General features: G+C 44.2%; 1 protein-coding gene across 1 annotated transcript in view; it reads left to right on the top strand.

Annotated features, from left to right (window-relative positions):
* Positions 1-8,004: 8,004 nt before the first annotated feature.
* The window catches only part of ATP9A (ATPase phospholipid transporting 9A (putative)), a 59,491-nt gene continuing 51,958 nt past the window's right edge, over positions 8,005-15,537 (top strand). The window contains exon 1 of the mRNA XM_051632803.1: positions 8,005-8,122. Within this exon, the coding sequence (XP_051488763.1) occupies positions 8,055-8,122 (68 nt within the window). The 5' untranslated portion in view covers positions 8,005-8,054. The remainder of the gene's footprint in view (positions 8,123-15,537) is intronic.

Here is a 15,537-nt window from a genome sequence, read left to right as displayed (position 1 = left end):
CTGGGCACCCCGCACAGGATATGCCGAACTAACTCAAACAGCACTAGGAACTATGTGATGTGAAAGAGGACATGTTGGGTTTTGCAGGAGAGGTGGATCACATCTAAAGGTCTGTCCTAACTGGGAAAGTTGCTCTCCCACTATAGGCCAGCCATGGGTATTGTGAAAAAGTGGCTGCAAAAGCACCTGTGATAACAAGCCTGCTCTCCACTGACTATACCAAGAAAATATGCAGCAGGAAATGAGCAGTTTTGCTAGCAAGAAGTAAAACAAAACCTTGGTAGTATCTGTTGATGTCTCCTCACCCAAACAGCTCCTGCAGCATTGAGTTACTCGGGGGAATCAGGTAGGCACAGCTAGAGTGTGTCTTTGCCAAGGAAACGGCAATGAAAATAACATGATGGGACTTGGCACAGAGTCACTGCAAGGCTTTACTGTCTGGGCCATGATGTCAGGATCTTTTCTGTGCCCAAAGCTGTATCTTGCAGCTCAGTGATAAGGCAGCTCCAAGCTGGAGCATAGCAGGATCCCTAGCCAAGCTGCTGTGGGCAAGTCATGGATCTTACCACAATACTTGAAGAATGGGTAGGACCTATCTGACTACTGTCCTTGCAGCAGAAAGCAGGCTGTGCCATAGGGCTGTTTCTGCTGGAGGTAGCTCTGGGGGAGGACTGTGTTTTCAAAGCAAGCAGGACTGGGAATTACCTGCTCTCCTGTGTACGAGAGCTGAACCAACACCTTCTGAAACTCAATGTGGTGAAACTCACCACACTGGCCAGTGTGTACAGTTTACAGTAACATTGCATCTTAACAATTGAAAATGCTGATTCTCTTCTTCGCTATGCTGAGGTAAATTGGGAATAAGTTTACCGAAGCTAATATAGCTACATTGGTGTGAAAGCAGAAGTGAGCATGGTATGTGCACTGTCTGTGCTCATTAGCCTCTCTTCTTGCCTAAAGGACTCTCCTGTTCTTACTTGTTATTGCTTCATTTGCTCATTGCGTAGAGGATTTGCCCAGGCTGTTGCTTTTGTGCAAGTAGCATATTTACTTGCATGACCTAAGGTAAAGGCTGTTTTACTTAAAATGTTGAATTTGAACTTAGAAGTTGCATTGCTTAAATAAATAAAATAAAATAAAAATAATTAAAAGTGCATTAGGTTTACCTTAATGTATTAGCTCTATTTCTCTAAATAAACATTTATCTTAACTGATCCTTTCTGTTCAAAACTTACCAAAAAATCAATGGGAACTTGGAGGAGTGAGCTTGTGTGAAAATCATGTAGATAATGAGCTCTCAGGACTGAGCTCAGTGAGGCTGATTGCCTTTGCAACAGCTGGCAGCAGGGAGGTGAGAGCCTTCCCAGGGCTGCTGAGAAGTACAGCCTGGAGGAAAGTGTAAATGACCACTGAGCTTCGATCTGCACAGCTGAAAGAATTTGGCTGAGATGCTTGAGCTGATGGGAGGCCAGAGAGAAGCTGAAACAGAGGAAAAGGGATGAGTACTGCATTACTTTTAATTTTTTTCTGTTGAAAACCATTGTGCTTGCTTTTGGGTTTGCAGGACATGTGGAGTCAGGAAAGATGATGGCTTCTATTTGCAAAATAACAATTTAGGCAGAAAGTCTTTTTAGTATCTGTGTGACTCCATGAGATTACTGCTTACGGTGCTGAGGCCTTCCCAGTCCCTTCTTGTGTTGTGGTGCTCAGATCAGAGGGCTCTCCCCTGCACTTGCTTCCACAACCTCCCTGCTCCCCAGTGGGTGCTCTACATCAGCGTGGTGTTGGTAAGCACTGGACTCACTTGTGTTTGACTTCAGTTTACATTCACTGCTGACTTAGAAAAGCATCTGTCTGGACACAGCAGGACAGGAAACATAACTTGGGAAGCAGAGAAAATAACTGGCAATTACACACTCCTGCCTCTTATAATATCTCTTTAATTTCATATTCTCCATTTCATTATAAAATCTTCTATTTTCTGATTACTTAGGTCCCTAAAGTTCAGCATGAATCCAGGTAATGTGCTGATTTGTGGTACCTCAATCTCTGTTTGTATTAGAAGTACTCCACCAGATCTGGAAAAAAATCAGATTTCTTCATTATCTATTATTCTGTTCCCCCATAAATTCTTTCAGCCTTAACTGACAAAATAACGACTTTATGTAGGGGGGGGGGTGTGTTTGATAAAATTTGCAAATATAAAATGTGTAACAAATACCAATTTATTCTCAGTTTATTGCTTTACATTTTTTTAATCACACCCATGGGATAACAGCAAAGTAATTTAAAGAGCGAACAAAAATATGAGGTTTTGTCTAGAAACCTGTACCTTTTTCTTTCTTAATTTCTTATAGTTGACAGCTGTCCTAGAGGAATGACAGTTTGACTATCATTGTTTCGGAAATTGTACTGAAAGGTTGTTTTCTTCTTGATCTGCAACATATAATTGTGTGAGGAAGAAAATGATCCTATACAAATACTGCACTTCCTCAGATCAACATGAAAAGTATCTGCTCTGAAACTTCATTATGGGAATGCCAAATGTTCTCTCAATAATGGAGCCTATGGCAGTATGAGCTTTATAGTAGTTTCCCTTAGCAAGTGATGATGGATTTATGGAGGGCTTCATTAAATATAGGCTTAAAGGATATCCGCTATCGCCCACTTGTCACAAGAAAAAACTCTATCAAAGCCATCCGTGCAGATCAGAGATGCAGGTGTTAACAGTGCGTTATAATCTGGTAGTGTTTAACTCGCCCATTAATTGCAGTGGTCTTGTCTGAGTTCAGAGGTTTAAAAGATAAATTAAAAAGATAAATGCATCTCCTGTAGGCTTGGGGCACGTGTGCAATGACACCACAGAGCTAATGATTCCTGCTTCACCATCCCAGTTGCTGTTTGCATTTCTCTAACTGAAAAGCTCCTCACCAGCAATGATTCCATGTGCACAGCCTCTAAGCCCCAGGAATGGGCAGCTTTGGCACACTTGCTCTTATTTTGAGGGACTGGATGTCATAGTCTGAGCCTGTTTCAGTACTGCCTTGAGAAAGATGTTTCACTGCACCTAGCCCACCTCTCTCCTTGTCATTTCTGGGTGAGAGTCAGTAGCACAGGGGAATAACGCGGCATGCGAGGCTGCCCGCTGCACAGTTACTGCATGATTGCCAGCTTCCAAGCCCTTAGCAACCAAATCCCTACTCCTGCACACTCCTTTTCCTTACAAATGGTGTAGCTGCAAACACAGCTCTGAAATAAAGCTCAAAAAAACATGTGCAATGGGCTACATTTTCAGGCAAAGAATGTGCACCCTGGTATTTGTAAAACATGCACTTATGAAAGCAGATAATAACAAGTACAAAGAATGATGTCACAACATGAATTGCCTGTGGAATTATAAACATTTTGTGCAACCAGTTACACACCTATAGTCTGAGCCATCTCCGTAGAGGTCAGAAATATCCATAATTTGATACTCACGTTTCAGGAAAAAGAAATCAACAAGGTAAGCAGAACCTAATGCAGTTCCAAAATTGAGTTGATCTTCTAGCATATAAAAAGTCAAACAGAATATTATTATTATGACCTTCTACAGTGTTTATTGGGCAAAAACACTGGAGTCCTAGGCTTAAAACCCCTCAATTATTTATTTAGTAGCACAACTAAAATGGAAGAAAATTTATAGCATACTGTGCTAAATAGGTAATGAGTACAATTTGCAAGTGCATTGTCAAAACCACCATCCATTGTTTGAGTGGGAAACTGGCACTAGGGCTTGCTCCTTGGAGGAATGTAGGCATATCCTGAAAATATGGTTTATTTACATGTTCTTTAATCAGTGGAGCTTAGAGACCTGAGTGTATTTGAGGATCAGTGAAACACATTGGAAGACATCATCTGTGGGTGTGAAGCTGGTGTCCCAGGAAGAGAGAAGGAGGCAAAGCCCTGGGTATGGTGCAGGGGGTGGTCTCTGTAACACAGAAAAGCAATGAAGAAGTGGGGGAGAACAGCAAAAAAAAGACTGGGCAGGAAGGCTTGCTTCCAATCACTGGCAATCACTATGGTAAAGGCTCACAGACATGGAAACTTCTGGTTTGATTCAGGCACCCTGCCAGCCAGTTGTGTCCACAGGCTGTGCCTTGCCAGATTGAACTGTCACTTGATTTCGCAAACTTGAATGGCAGACGTGAAGAGACTCGTGGCTATACAGTGCATCACACCCAACCCTGCTTGCCAAACAAGTGTGCTTGTGCTGCCTGCTCTGGGAGAAGATATTAAATCATTCCAAGCAACAACCTGGTAGTTTTGTACAAACCTTTGCATTAAAAATGGGGTCTCAACTTTGAACTTGCCAATAAACATTTTTTCATTTTGCAATGGGTTCCATAATGTGCAGTGTTGAAAACATTGACAGCATTTGATAAACTCCCTACAGGCCAGCCTCAGAGGAGGCCAAGTGGTCCAGAACTGGTTCTATGACAAATCATCTGGGGGGCAGGGGAAGCAGGGAGAGGAATAAAACTCTGCTTGCTGTGGTGTTAATTTAATCATCTGGGCAAAAAAAGTTCTGGAAGAAAAACCCCGCAGATATAGCTTTCAAATTATGAAAAATCATATTCTTTTAACTAGCAGATGTGTAGTATGAATTGGCAGCATTGGGCAACGTAATGAAGTGATGTGAAAGAAGTTTAGCTGCTTCATATAAAGGAGCAATGTCCTTCACTGCTGTCTGAAACACAAAGTTATCAAGGGCCAAAATGTGGTGCTTAAAAGAACATTGGCTGTTTTAAAACCCAATGCCGCTTCCACCTTAAAGCAAATAACAGTGACATTTGATAAGTTTTATTTTCATTATAGATTGAGCCTCAAGGCTGGAGGCCAGGATTATCATTTTGGCCAGCTACAGCATTAGGCCAGTGGTTTTGTGGCAATGGTGTTGTTACTTGTGACAGGTTTGGTCAAGTACAACATCCTGTTTAGGGTCTTCAGTTGCTCCTTTTATTAAATTATCATTTGAAGTGAATTCCTTTTCTCTCATTAAAAAAAAAAAATCTGCCATTGAAGATGAGGAAAAAACTTGAGCAAATATGTTTCATGAGCTGAAATGTTTGTTGAGAAGGGATTCCTGTTTCTACTTCAGTTGTCTCCATGAGTGGATAGGAACAGTTGATTGAGAAATAAGAAGCTAAAACATTGTATTACTAAATTTAAATACAGTTTAAAAGTTAGTTCTACAAACAGTTTTTGTAGTAATACTGTGTTAGTTAAAATGGCATTGAAATATTTTCCTAAACATTCTCGGTACTGGTGCCTGAAACTGGTGTAACTATTAATTACGTTGCTGAAATGTCCTTATTACAAAATGTCAGGATGACTCTGCTTCAACTGTAAAGAAAAAAATTAAATGGCAATTGCAGTTTTTGTGCTGGTGTAATCTACAGCGTAACCTGCGCTAGAATGCAGTAAGGGCAGGAAAGGCAAGAGAGCTTTCCAGAAACTCACTATTTGCTGCTCTTTCCTTTTTTAACATATTATTTGTGGTTTGTTTGTTTGTTTCTGTGGGGTTTTTTTGTTTTTTTAATAGTCTTCATTTTTTACTTGGAAAGTACTATTATTTAAAATTACCTTGAGCACATTTTAAGACACACACAAACATCCCTTATCTTAAAAGAAACCCCAGTTATTTTGGTATAGGCTACTTTTTATTGTATTAAAACAAATGGTGATTTTGAACTTAAACTTGGGCTTACCTGCCCATTTTCTGCCCTCAGTGTGATTTGCAGAACCATGAGCTGTTTAAATTCACTCTGCAGGCAGACAAGATCTAGCAGCCTGGGACTGCCGGCAGCTGTAAGGAGTGGCTACAACAACTAAATGAGACACATTGTAAGTGGTCTAAATACAGCTGCAAGTGTGAGTAGGCACGGTGAGTCTTGGGGTAGTACCTGATTTGTTTAGTGAAGGATTTTACAGACTGTTTGCAAAGGGATGTGAAATAAACTGGCCATGGTCTGGAAAGAGTTTCAGTGGTGACCGGGACTGCAGTGTAAGATGCTGAGATGGTTGTAGAGATCTGACTATTTTGTACCACCTTTATCTGCACTGGGCATTTCTTCTGTCTGTAGAGGTGCACCTGTGTAAATCTTGGTGGTTTCAAACAGGAAGAAGCTGCACTGGCACCACTGACAGCAGGCTTGCTGCCCTCACTGGGGTGGCTGTGCAGGATCAAACATATACCCACGGTGGCTGAAGCACTCTTACCAAAATGGTAACCTTGTCAGCTGGGTACTATCAGCATCTACAGGCATCTGCCCACAGCAGCCATAGGCACAGCTTGTGCTCAGTGTGGGCAAGGCTTGGGTGCCAGAACATGTCTGACACTCACGTTATGATCCCCCTTGAGGTGAATCCAGCTGACGAAGCTCCCAGCCCAAGACTGTGCCCTCCCAAGGCTGTGGCGCTCTCACTGGTACTGCTTGGCTGTTCACAGGCTGCACTCAGCACCCAACCCCTAATGGGATTTGATTAGAATAAATAAATAAAGGAGCTCTCCTAGACAGTTGTTTTTTGTAAAACCAGTCCCTTTGCAGAGCTGATTTAGAGCACAGCCACACAGAGAGGAAAGGATTACAGGGGAACAGAGAAGCAGGAGGAAACGATTCGGAAGGGGTGGGGGCTGGATCCCCACTGACCAGCTGTGACACTGACACGGGGCCATCACCTAACTAGTTACACACTCTGAAAATTTTTTTCTTTGTTACTATTACCAACATTTGCTTAATAACTTGTTTTCTCCACTGACTTTAACCGAGCTCCCACCAGACTTTCATCACAGTTTCTGGTGACTGGCCAGATACTATTTACTCTGTTAGACTTCCCTATTTGTGTTTTTCTAGATGGAATTAGACAGTCCACATTTTACGAAGAATGTGTTATGTGAATACTTGTCTTGACCATTTTTTTTCATAATAGTATGTCTTACTCATGGCCAAGAAGACATGGAGATAAAAGAGTTGGAGTGAAGCAGGCCAAGTGGATGGAGAAGACAGAACAGGTGTCAAAGACACATTGAGCAGAGATTAGCTGGGACAGGACTACAAAGGAGCTGGTGGGAAAGACTAAGGTGGGATCCAGGAACCCTGTTTGATAAAAGACGAAGTTTGTCAGGCCAAGCACATATCTCAGCTTCTGTAGGCTAGTGCTTTGCTGGAATCTGATTAGTCTAGTTAGTTTTAATGAAGATTTAGTCACTGTGATTGTAAATAAAAGCTTGAAGTAATGAAACAGGAAAGCTAGAGCAGTTTTATGCCTAAATTGGGGGAGGAAATCTGAATTGGGATCCCGAAATCAGCACTGTCAGCAGTGGGTTAAGGTCACCGAGAAAGAAGGGTGTGACCAACAGCATCGTAAAGCACAACCCTGTAACGTGGGTGGTGAGTGTAAAGAAAGGGAGATGTAACTTGCACGTCTGTGCTGGCTACAGAAGGCTGAGGACATACGGGACGTGGCGTGGGCCTTTTGCCTGGGGTGACACGCAGGAGGCCACGGGTGCCAAGGTGGTGGGTGTAGAAGGCCAGTGGTGCCGGAACGGCAGTGCTGAGCTCCAGGTGTGACCTGGGCGGGAAATGGAGACGAGGCGAGCGGAGCAGCGCGAGGAAGGAGGGCAGCGGGCGCGGGCGGCCCGGCAGGACCCGGCCCGGAGCCCCAGGTGCGCGGCTAAAGGTAAGAGCAAGTGCCGGGGGCAGACAGACGGCTGGGCTGGGCTGTCCGGGGTGGGGCGGATCCGGACCTGGCCCCGCGGAGCCGAACCGGACCGGGCGCTCCGGGGCAAGCAGGCGGAGCGGAGAGCTGCAGCGCGGCCCGGGAGAGAGAAGCGAACCGGTCCGGGAGGGCGGAGCGCACCGGGGCGGGCGGAGCGGGCGCGGCACCTGCGTGCTGGGAGCCCGGCGGCGCCGAGCCCGGCCCCCTCGGCGGAGCCGCCAGACAGCGGCGGGCCGGGCCGAGGCGCTGCTGGGAAGCGCATCCCGCCCCGCTCCGCCCCGGCAGCCGCGGCCATGACCGACAACATCCCGCTGCAGCCGGTCCGGCAGAAGAAGCGGATGGACAGCAAGCACCGCAGCGGGTGAGCTGCTGCGCGGGGCGGCAGCTCCCGCAGGCCCCGGGCCCCGCTCCTCGCCCGGCCGCCGCCTGTGTTGCGGGGGCGGGCGGCGCGACCCCCGGGCCCCTCGTCTGGGGGCGGCCCCCGCACTGGGGCCTCTGCGGGATGTGCGGGGCGCGGCGAGGCAGCGGAGCGCCGGCGGGAGCCCAGCGCTGCGCGGCCGCGGTCCGAGACCGGGAGGAGGAGGAGGCGAGGGGAGGCAGGCTGCCGCTGACAGGTTGCTCCTGACGCCATTGCCGTGGCACGCCCGGGCGGAGGTTGGATCCTGCCGGGCGGTGCTGCGCTGCGGCCGGGGAGAGCGGGGCCAGCGCTCAGCCGCCGGTTGGCAGCTCCTTGCGTGGGGACAACATCATCCCCGCCGGCCCTTAACCTCAGCGCCTTCTGCTTTAGAGCCCTCCAGACAAAGGGGTGCTTGAGCAGCGGCGAGAGCGGCTGATGGTCGCCGGGCCCGGCCCGGAGAAGTGGGGCAGCAAACGCCCTGGGCGAGAGGGGCAGTCACCGGCTGCCGGGCACCAGCCCTGCTGCCCGGCCTGCTTGTCATCCCGGCTGCCCGGCCTGCTTGTCATCATCCCCGCTGCCGCGCTGGGTGCGGGGCTGGAGAATTACCGGCTGGTGCTTGGGCGAGCGCTCGGCCTTTGCTGAGGAGTAGGGTTGGACCAGAAATGCTTTATTTCGGATCTGTGACAAAGGTCTGTGTCTAAATGCAGGAGGCTCTCTTTTTGTCTGTTAAAGCAATACAATATCCTGAGTGTGGGCTGTGTTCCTAAAGGAGATGTATGTGTATATTTATACTGGTATTCCCATGCAGGAAGTTAAAAAGAAAAATGATCCTTTGATACCGTTTCAGTAGGAAATTGCACCACTATCCAGACAGGTTGGTTTGTATACAGTGAGGTAGGGGTACAGGGTATCCAAGTCACCTGGCTGTCAGTTATTGCAGTGTTTCGTTTGTCCCTGGATAATTTGTTTTTTAAACTGTGGTAAGTGATAATAGCAAAATAATTCAAAATATCATAGGAAATCTTGATTGTTAGAACAAGAGGAAATTGATACTTTTTCCCTTGTTTGTTATGGTTTTGATCGGTAGTTTCGATTTAGGTTCCTCTACCTGAAGTTGTTATACATAGTTTATTCATTATTAGAATTATTCCTTAGTATCAACATTGTTTCTAGGAGCTGAAGTAGCAGTGTCTGTGCTAGTTGATACTGGGCTGGGAGGTGTGTGTGATGCAGCAAGTAATTCCCCAGTGCCTGTGTAACAGGCATCACTGAGCAAGTTCCACAAGGTGCAGCCACCATGGCCTTATATTCCATGACGTGATTCAAAGGGATGAAGGAGGGGTGGATGTCTGAGAAATTTCTCAAAGCTTCTTGAATTATTTATTTTCCTAAAGTTCTCTAATCTCCACCAAGGCCCTCTTGGGTATTATGATGTGGTTAGTAGGATATAGCAGAAATTGCCCTCTTCTAACCTAAGCTGTGGTTTTTGGTTGTGGGCTCTACCTGATTAGCAGTCACAGAGATGATGTTTCCAGTGTTAGCAAGAAATTCTGGCAGCATTAATTTGTGAAGGAAGATTGGGTTGTATTTTTTTCAATAGCAGTCTGAATAACTTGGATTTGGGGTTTTTGTTTGGAGCAGTAACTATTTGGGAACTGCCTGACTGCAGTTTCTACTGTGGGGGTTTCCTCACACCAGTCAGAGCAAGTGTCTCAGGCAGAGAGTTTTGTTGGTGGGGCCTTCTGGAGTGGGGAACAGATTTCTGTTCTTGTACTGAATGACATCATAGAAAAGAAATGCCTGATTCTCACGTAGGCAGCAAAGGGCAGGTGTCATCCAAGCAAGGCTTTCATTACAGCCTCAGCCTCCAGCATACTTTGAAGAGGAGCCAGGGAGGAACTTGCACAGTAGCCTTGCAGAGATGAATGATGGTACAGACAGCTGAGGTCTGTGTCAAAGAGAAACCATGTGCTTAATAAACCAGTGGAAGAAGTGGTGATCTGTTCCTGAGAGTAACTTTAATGTGGATCGTCCTTGCTGCAATCAAAGGCTAAGCTCTGAATTCTGTAGCTGTATGCCTTGAATTCAGCCATATTCTTGCAAATGCTTTGCAGCACTCTGAAAGCCACTGTTGAGATATATGCCACTTAGGAGAGAAGGATAGCGTTAGCTGCAGCAGGACTGTTGGTGGGATGGCAAGCGAGTCTGAGCTTCCCAGGGGCTGAGCTCTGCTGGGATGGGAACTGCAGGTTCCTTAAGCACCCCCGACGCGCCCTTTAGTGCAAGACACAAGTTTTTCCCTAAATAGCTTATGGTCTCAGTCCACAATCCTGCAAGGCATGTTTTTGAAACCAGCAAACTGCTGTGCTCATGCCTCTACAGTATAGAAAGGCCCTGATGCAGAAACATGGGAGGAAGAATGGGGAATGAGACAGGGAAGGAGGAGCTTTACAGTAACATTTTGTGCTGCCATTCCATTGTATGTGCGTGTGTACTCTGGCTCTATTTAAAATGGCAAATTCCATTTCAAAGTCAACAGAGAGAGATGGGAGCTCCTGCCCTCCGTCTGCCTGCGTGTGGGTGTGCCTGGGCACGTGCAGAGCTGGGCTGGTTTCCCACAGCCGAGCTGTTCTGCACTGGGTGGATGGGCAGGGGTGGGCTGTGGGAACAGCCGTGCTCCTGGCCCCTTCCTCAGCCACCCCAGCTGTGCTGTCGCATAGTCTGAAACAGGAATGTTTGAATCATTTGGAGGTGCATATAAAGGCTCTGTGTTGGTGTTTTGGGTGTTGGTTGGTTGTTTTTTTTAAATCAATGGAAAAATCTTTATATGCTTTTAAAATAATGAAATGTGGAAGGTTGGTTTGTATATTAAAGGAGCCAAGGACTTAAGAGCACAGCCTGTGCGGAACATAGAATCATAATCCGAGAAATATGCCTGTTGTAGAAATGATTAAATATGTTGATTAACTTCAGCACTAATTTGACAAATACTACCCCAGTATTAGACAAATGTGACACTGTTTTTCCATTAGGCTTGTTTCACATGAAAAATGTCCATGAAAGCATTTTTCATTTGCTCTGTCAAATACTTCTCCATCAAACACGATGCATTTATAAATAAAAACTGCTTCTTGGTAAAGGGTGTTCATCTGGCATCTGACAGTCAATCTGTCATATTACTCCTTCTTACATCATCACTAAGAATGTGTTTTTGTAAACAAAGATCATCCCAAGTGAAGTATACAGTAGACTTTGTGCACTTCACCACCTCCCCATTCATAGAGATCCCTATGCAGATTAAGAGCCACACCACTTACAGAACTCCAAATGTTGGATACAGTTCATATTGAAAGATATGCTTCTGAGTGGTTGTGGGGTTTTTGGGTTTTTTTGAGAAGGGAAAATGAGACTGTCTGAAACATTCTTTTTTAGGTTCACCCCCCATCTTCTTTCCCTAACTCTTTGTGATTTTTCCTCTTAGTATGAGTTGTGTTTTGTCATCTCAGAACATTGGCTTCTCAAGTCAGATATTCAGCTGCACAGCCCAGGACTTTGTACGTAAGCGTGGCCATCTCTCCTTGCAGTACAAGTCCTTGGCAGCTTTGGGAACTTCAGCTTTGGCTCCTGTGAGTGTGCAGCAGAAGTGCAGTGCCAGTGTGTGCTGGGCTTTCACTGGTGTTGCACCATGTGTTGTGCTAACGCAACCTGGTGCAGTAATAGAAGTGGCTGTGGAGACCAGTGTTTACTCACATGGCAGCATCTGCACATGTAAGACAGAAAGGATCCAGGTAGTGAAACTGTCCTGTCTGCTCGTGACTCTGAGCACATTAATGAAACCTGCCATTAGTTCATTAAAACATGATTTGCTGTTGCAGCCACTCCTGTTCATGTAAAGCGCTTTGTAAGGATCACAGATGTCACATAGAGGATTTTAAAGTAGAACTAATGAGCTTAGTAATGTATTCTTAATGAAGTTTAAGACATCATTTAAAAGTTAAAAAAAAATAAATTATGGCAATGGAGTATATTTGCAGGTAGATAATAAACATCTGCCTTTAAAAGGAGAGACATGGTTCTGTGCTTGAGAAATGTCTGTGTTCTTACGAAAAGCTCCTTTTCCAGCTTATTTCCACAAGCCATGGACTGGCGTTTGCACAATTAGTGTGCAGAGGTAACTGTCACTGCTTAATGTTCCTGCTAGCCCCGGGCTGGATTGTGGATTTCTGCTCTGTGCTTGCCTGGCAAGGCACTGGCAGTGTGCTGCGGGGTTTGTGGGGCAAGAGGAGAGAGCAAGGTCACAGGATAGTTAAGAATTAAATGCCAGCATTAGGATTGACTAGTTGCCTTCATAACAAAAACTCTTTGGGGATCTTTGAATGTATATAGGATAAAGATCAGCGTTTGCTGATTTTCAGGATTTTCAGCCGTGGGGGCAGGAGTTCATTGCTCAGCACTACAGGCTCCAGAGGAGGCTACAAGAAAATGATGTAATGGGATTCCTGAGTGCTGATAAACCTCCCCAGTTAGAGTGTTGCAACATGCGACTCTGTTTTTGCTGGTTGTAGTATTGTGTTCATTGGTCGGACTTTTTTTTAACAAATTCCTCTACGTTGCGTGGAACCCTCATGCTGAAAGGCTGTGTAGGGGACTTCTTAGCAGAAACACTGGATGTTCTTTACTTGAGCATTGATATTACTGATAATTACCTTCAAAAACTTGCTAGGCAGGAAGTTTTTCTTCTGTTTGTCTAATTAGATTTTCAGTTTGCTTTCACTCTAATTCAGGGGCTTGCAAAAACTGTCTCTAGCCAGGCAGGAATTTCACAAAACTTATTTTTACACAGCAGATTCTCCCATGCACTTTCTTGCTTCTACTTGGAACTGCATTATTTTTAGATTGACTATAAAACCTTAAATTTGTAAGTTAAAATTCTTTCAGGAACTTCTTCCCTCTTTGCAGTGTGAACACTGCAAGAGGCGATGGCTTTAATTGCAGAACGTGGGCTAAATTTTGGGTTATTGGACTTTTGTGCAACTGTCTTCTACTTCCGCGCCCTCTGTAGGTGCTGTCAGTGTCAGGGGCTGCCATTTCATTTAGGACCATGCAATTGTAAGCAGTTTTGCAGTGCTAAATATTAGCATTCAGAGTAGTGGGTTCCTGGTGATTTGGAAAAGACTAACAGCAATATATACTTGTATGTAAGCATTTTGGCAGAGCGTGTTTTTCTTAAGGTAAAATGTTCTGCTTAGGTTGTGGGGTTAATTTGCCATTTTTTTAATACATTCATGAAGCAAAAATGCTGAAAAGCCATTTAGCTTATTAAAATGTCTGGAAGTCTGCTTTGGAGATCTAGGTATTGTTTTGAAGTTCTGTCTAAATATTTGGAAAGTTCTTTGGAACATATTGGTGAATTTTGCTTTTAAAAAAAAAATTACCAGCCCAGGTAAAAAATTTACTAAACTATAGCAGTACCCTCTTTGAGTCTTATCCTATTGTAAATATTATGATATAGGTATTTAGGTATTTTTGCTGTTGAGTACAATCCCTGAAAGAGGCTGTGGAGAACAGCCCAGCCTAAAAAATAAACAAAGGTAACTGGTTTCAGATGTCTGATTACAAGAACAGACTGACTCTCTCTTTAACTGGGAAGCAAGTTGTGATGAAACAGAGTGTGTGGACACCAGGTTTGGTCCCCTGGGCAAAGCCTCTTACTTGGAGTGTTATCACAGAGGTTATTCTGAATTCACAGTCATTAAAACATAAAATCAAGTCTAGTCTTGTGTGGTTTTCTCCATCATGAAAGAAGGAAAACAATTTTTTTTCTTGTTTTTTCCCCCCCCCCCCATCCATAGGGCTTATCTATATTTTGTTGCAATCCAAATACCACAATTTTCAGTATTTTCCATTAAAATATATTTGGGATACAAGTCACTATTTGTCTCTGGTCTTCATCTACAAACACAGAAGAAAACTGCAATTAAAAGGTATTAAGCTAATAAAGATACTTCTGAAGTGGAGTTTATGAATTTGAGTGTTTAACACAAACTTTACTGTTTGTCTCCTGTTGGTAACTGCCTTTCACATGTGGGCTATTAAGCACAACTGTGTGGGGAAAAAAGATCTACTAGTGAATTTTTCTTAACAAGAAAAGAAGTTTGTAGGTTTGACAAAATATGTCAGTTTCAGTGGTGACTGTAACTTTTTGAAGTCGGTTACTTTTAGGGTACTACCTAGGGAATAGTCAAAGATGGAAGTCCACTGTCTTAGAAATGGTATAAATTCAGAATAACAGGCAGCATCCCTGTCTGAAGGTAAGCAAAGATGGCTGTAGTGGTGCTACAAGTCTGTGGGAAGTCTGATGATTCTCATATATACTTGAACAGTAAAGTATCTCCAAATTATTTTATTCCAGTAATTTCATTTAGGTGTCCATCGCTATCAGGGTTTTGAAATTTTCGCATTATCCACTGTGTTTATTCCTGTCAGATTTTCCTGCATTCTCCTAATTTTCTCTTCTTCAGTAGAAGAAGAGTTTGCAAACTGAAGAGTTTTCAAGTCAGAGTTGTCAACTACAGATGCTTTGATAAAGCTCATCTCTAGATGGTCAGTGATAAATGTGTGTAGGTGAAAGCAGTGGGATTGGTATTAAAATTGGGGGACCTCACAAGTATTCAGGTTTTGGAATTGTGGGGGATTTAACTTACATGGAGCTGGTAAGAGACATTTGGCATCATCTAAAACTTGTGATTTCATGTTCCTTCACTGCTGATGTGTGGGTGCTATGTGGTGCTCTGTCTTGTCAGCATTTTGGTCTGAAAGCTGCTTTGAGTGAGAAAACCTGTGCTTGGGTGGCACCTGTACGCTTAAGGCTTAGGTTACTCTAGAGCTCAGACTAGAGAAAATCCACCTTTTCAGGACTCATCTGCCACTCTTAATGAAATATAATAATGTCAAAGTAATTTGATTATGCAAAAATCCATTTGTCTAGTTTTAAAAGCTTTTGAGAAATTATCTTGCAAGTCATCCTTGTGAAGTTAATGTCTGTGTCTGCTGATGGAGCACTGAATCACATGGTGACACCTTCTCTTTAGTTCTGAATGCAAAGTTGGTTTTTATTCCTCTTGTCTACTGAAGGAATTGACTTAAGTGATAACACTTTTTCCTGTTTATTTGCATCCAGCAGGGCATAAAACATTAAAAAATGGTATCTTGATAGGAAACCACCTTTTGTGTGGTGAGGTCTGAACTGTATTCATCATGCTGCATGTATCTTCTGGAAAGACAGTGACTTCAAGAGTTGAATGCTTTATGTATGTCCTTGAATAGTTACATATTTTGGTCAAGTGTGTATGCAACTGAACTTACGTGGCAGAATACCC

Source organism: Apus apus, chromosome 15, assembly GCF_020740795.1.
Source record: "Apus apus isolate bApuApu2 chromosome 15, bApuApu2.pri.cur, whole genome shotgun sequence".
Taxonomy (NCBI): Eukaryota; Metazoa; Chordata; class Aves; order Apodiformes; family Apodidae; genus Apus; species Apus apus.
This window is presented reverse-complemented; position numbering and strand designations above follow the sequence as displayed.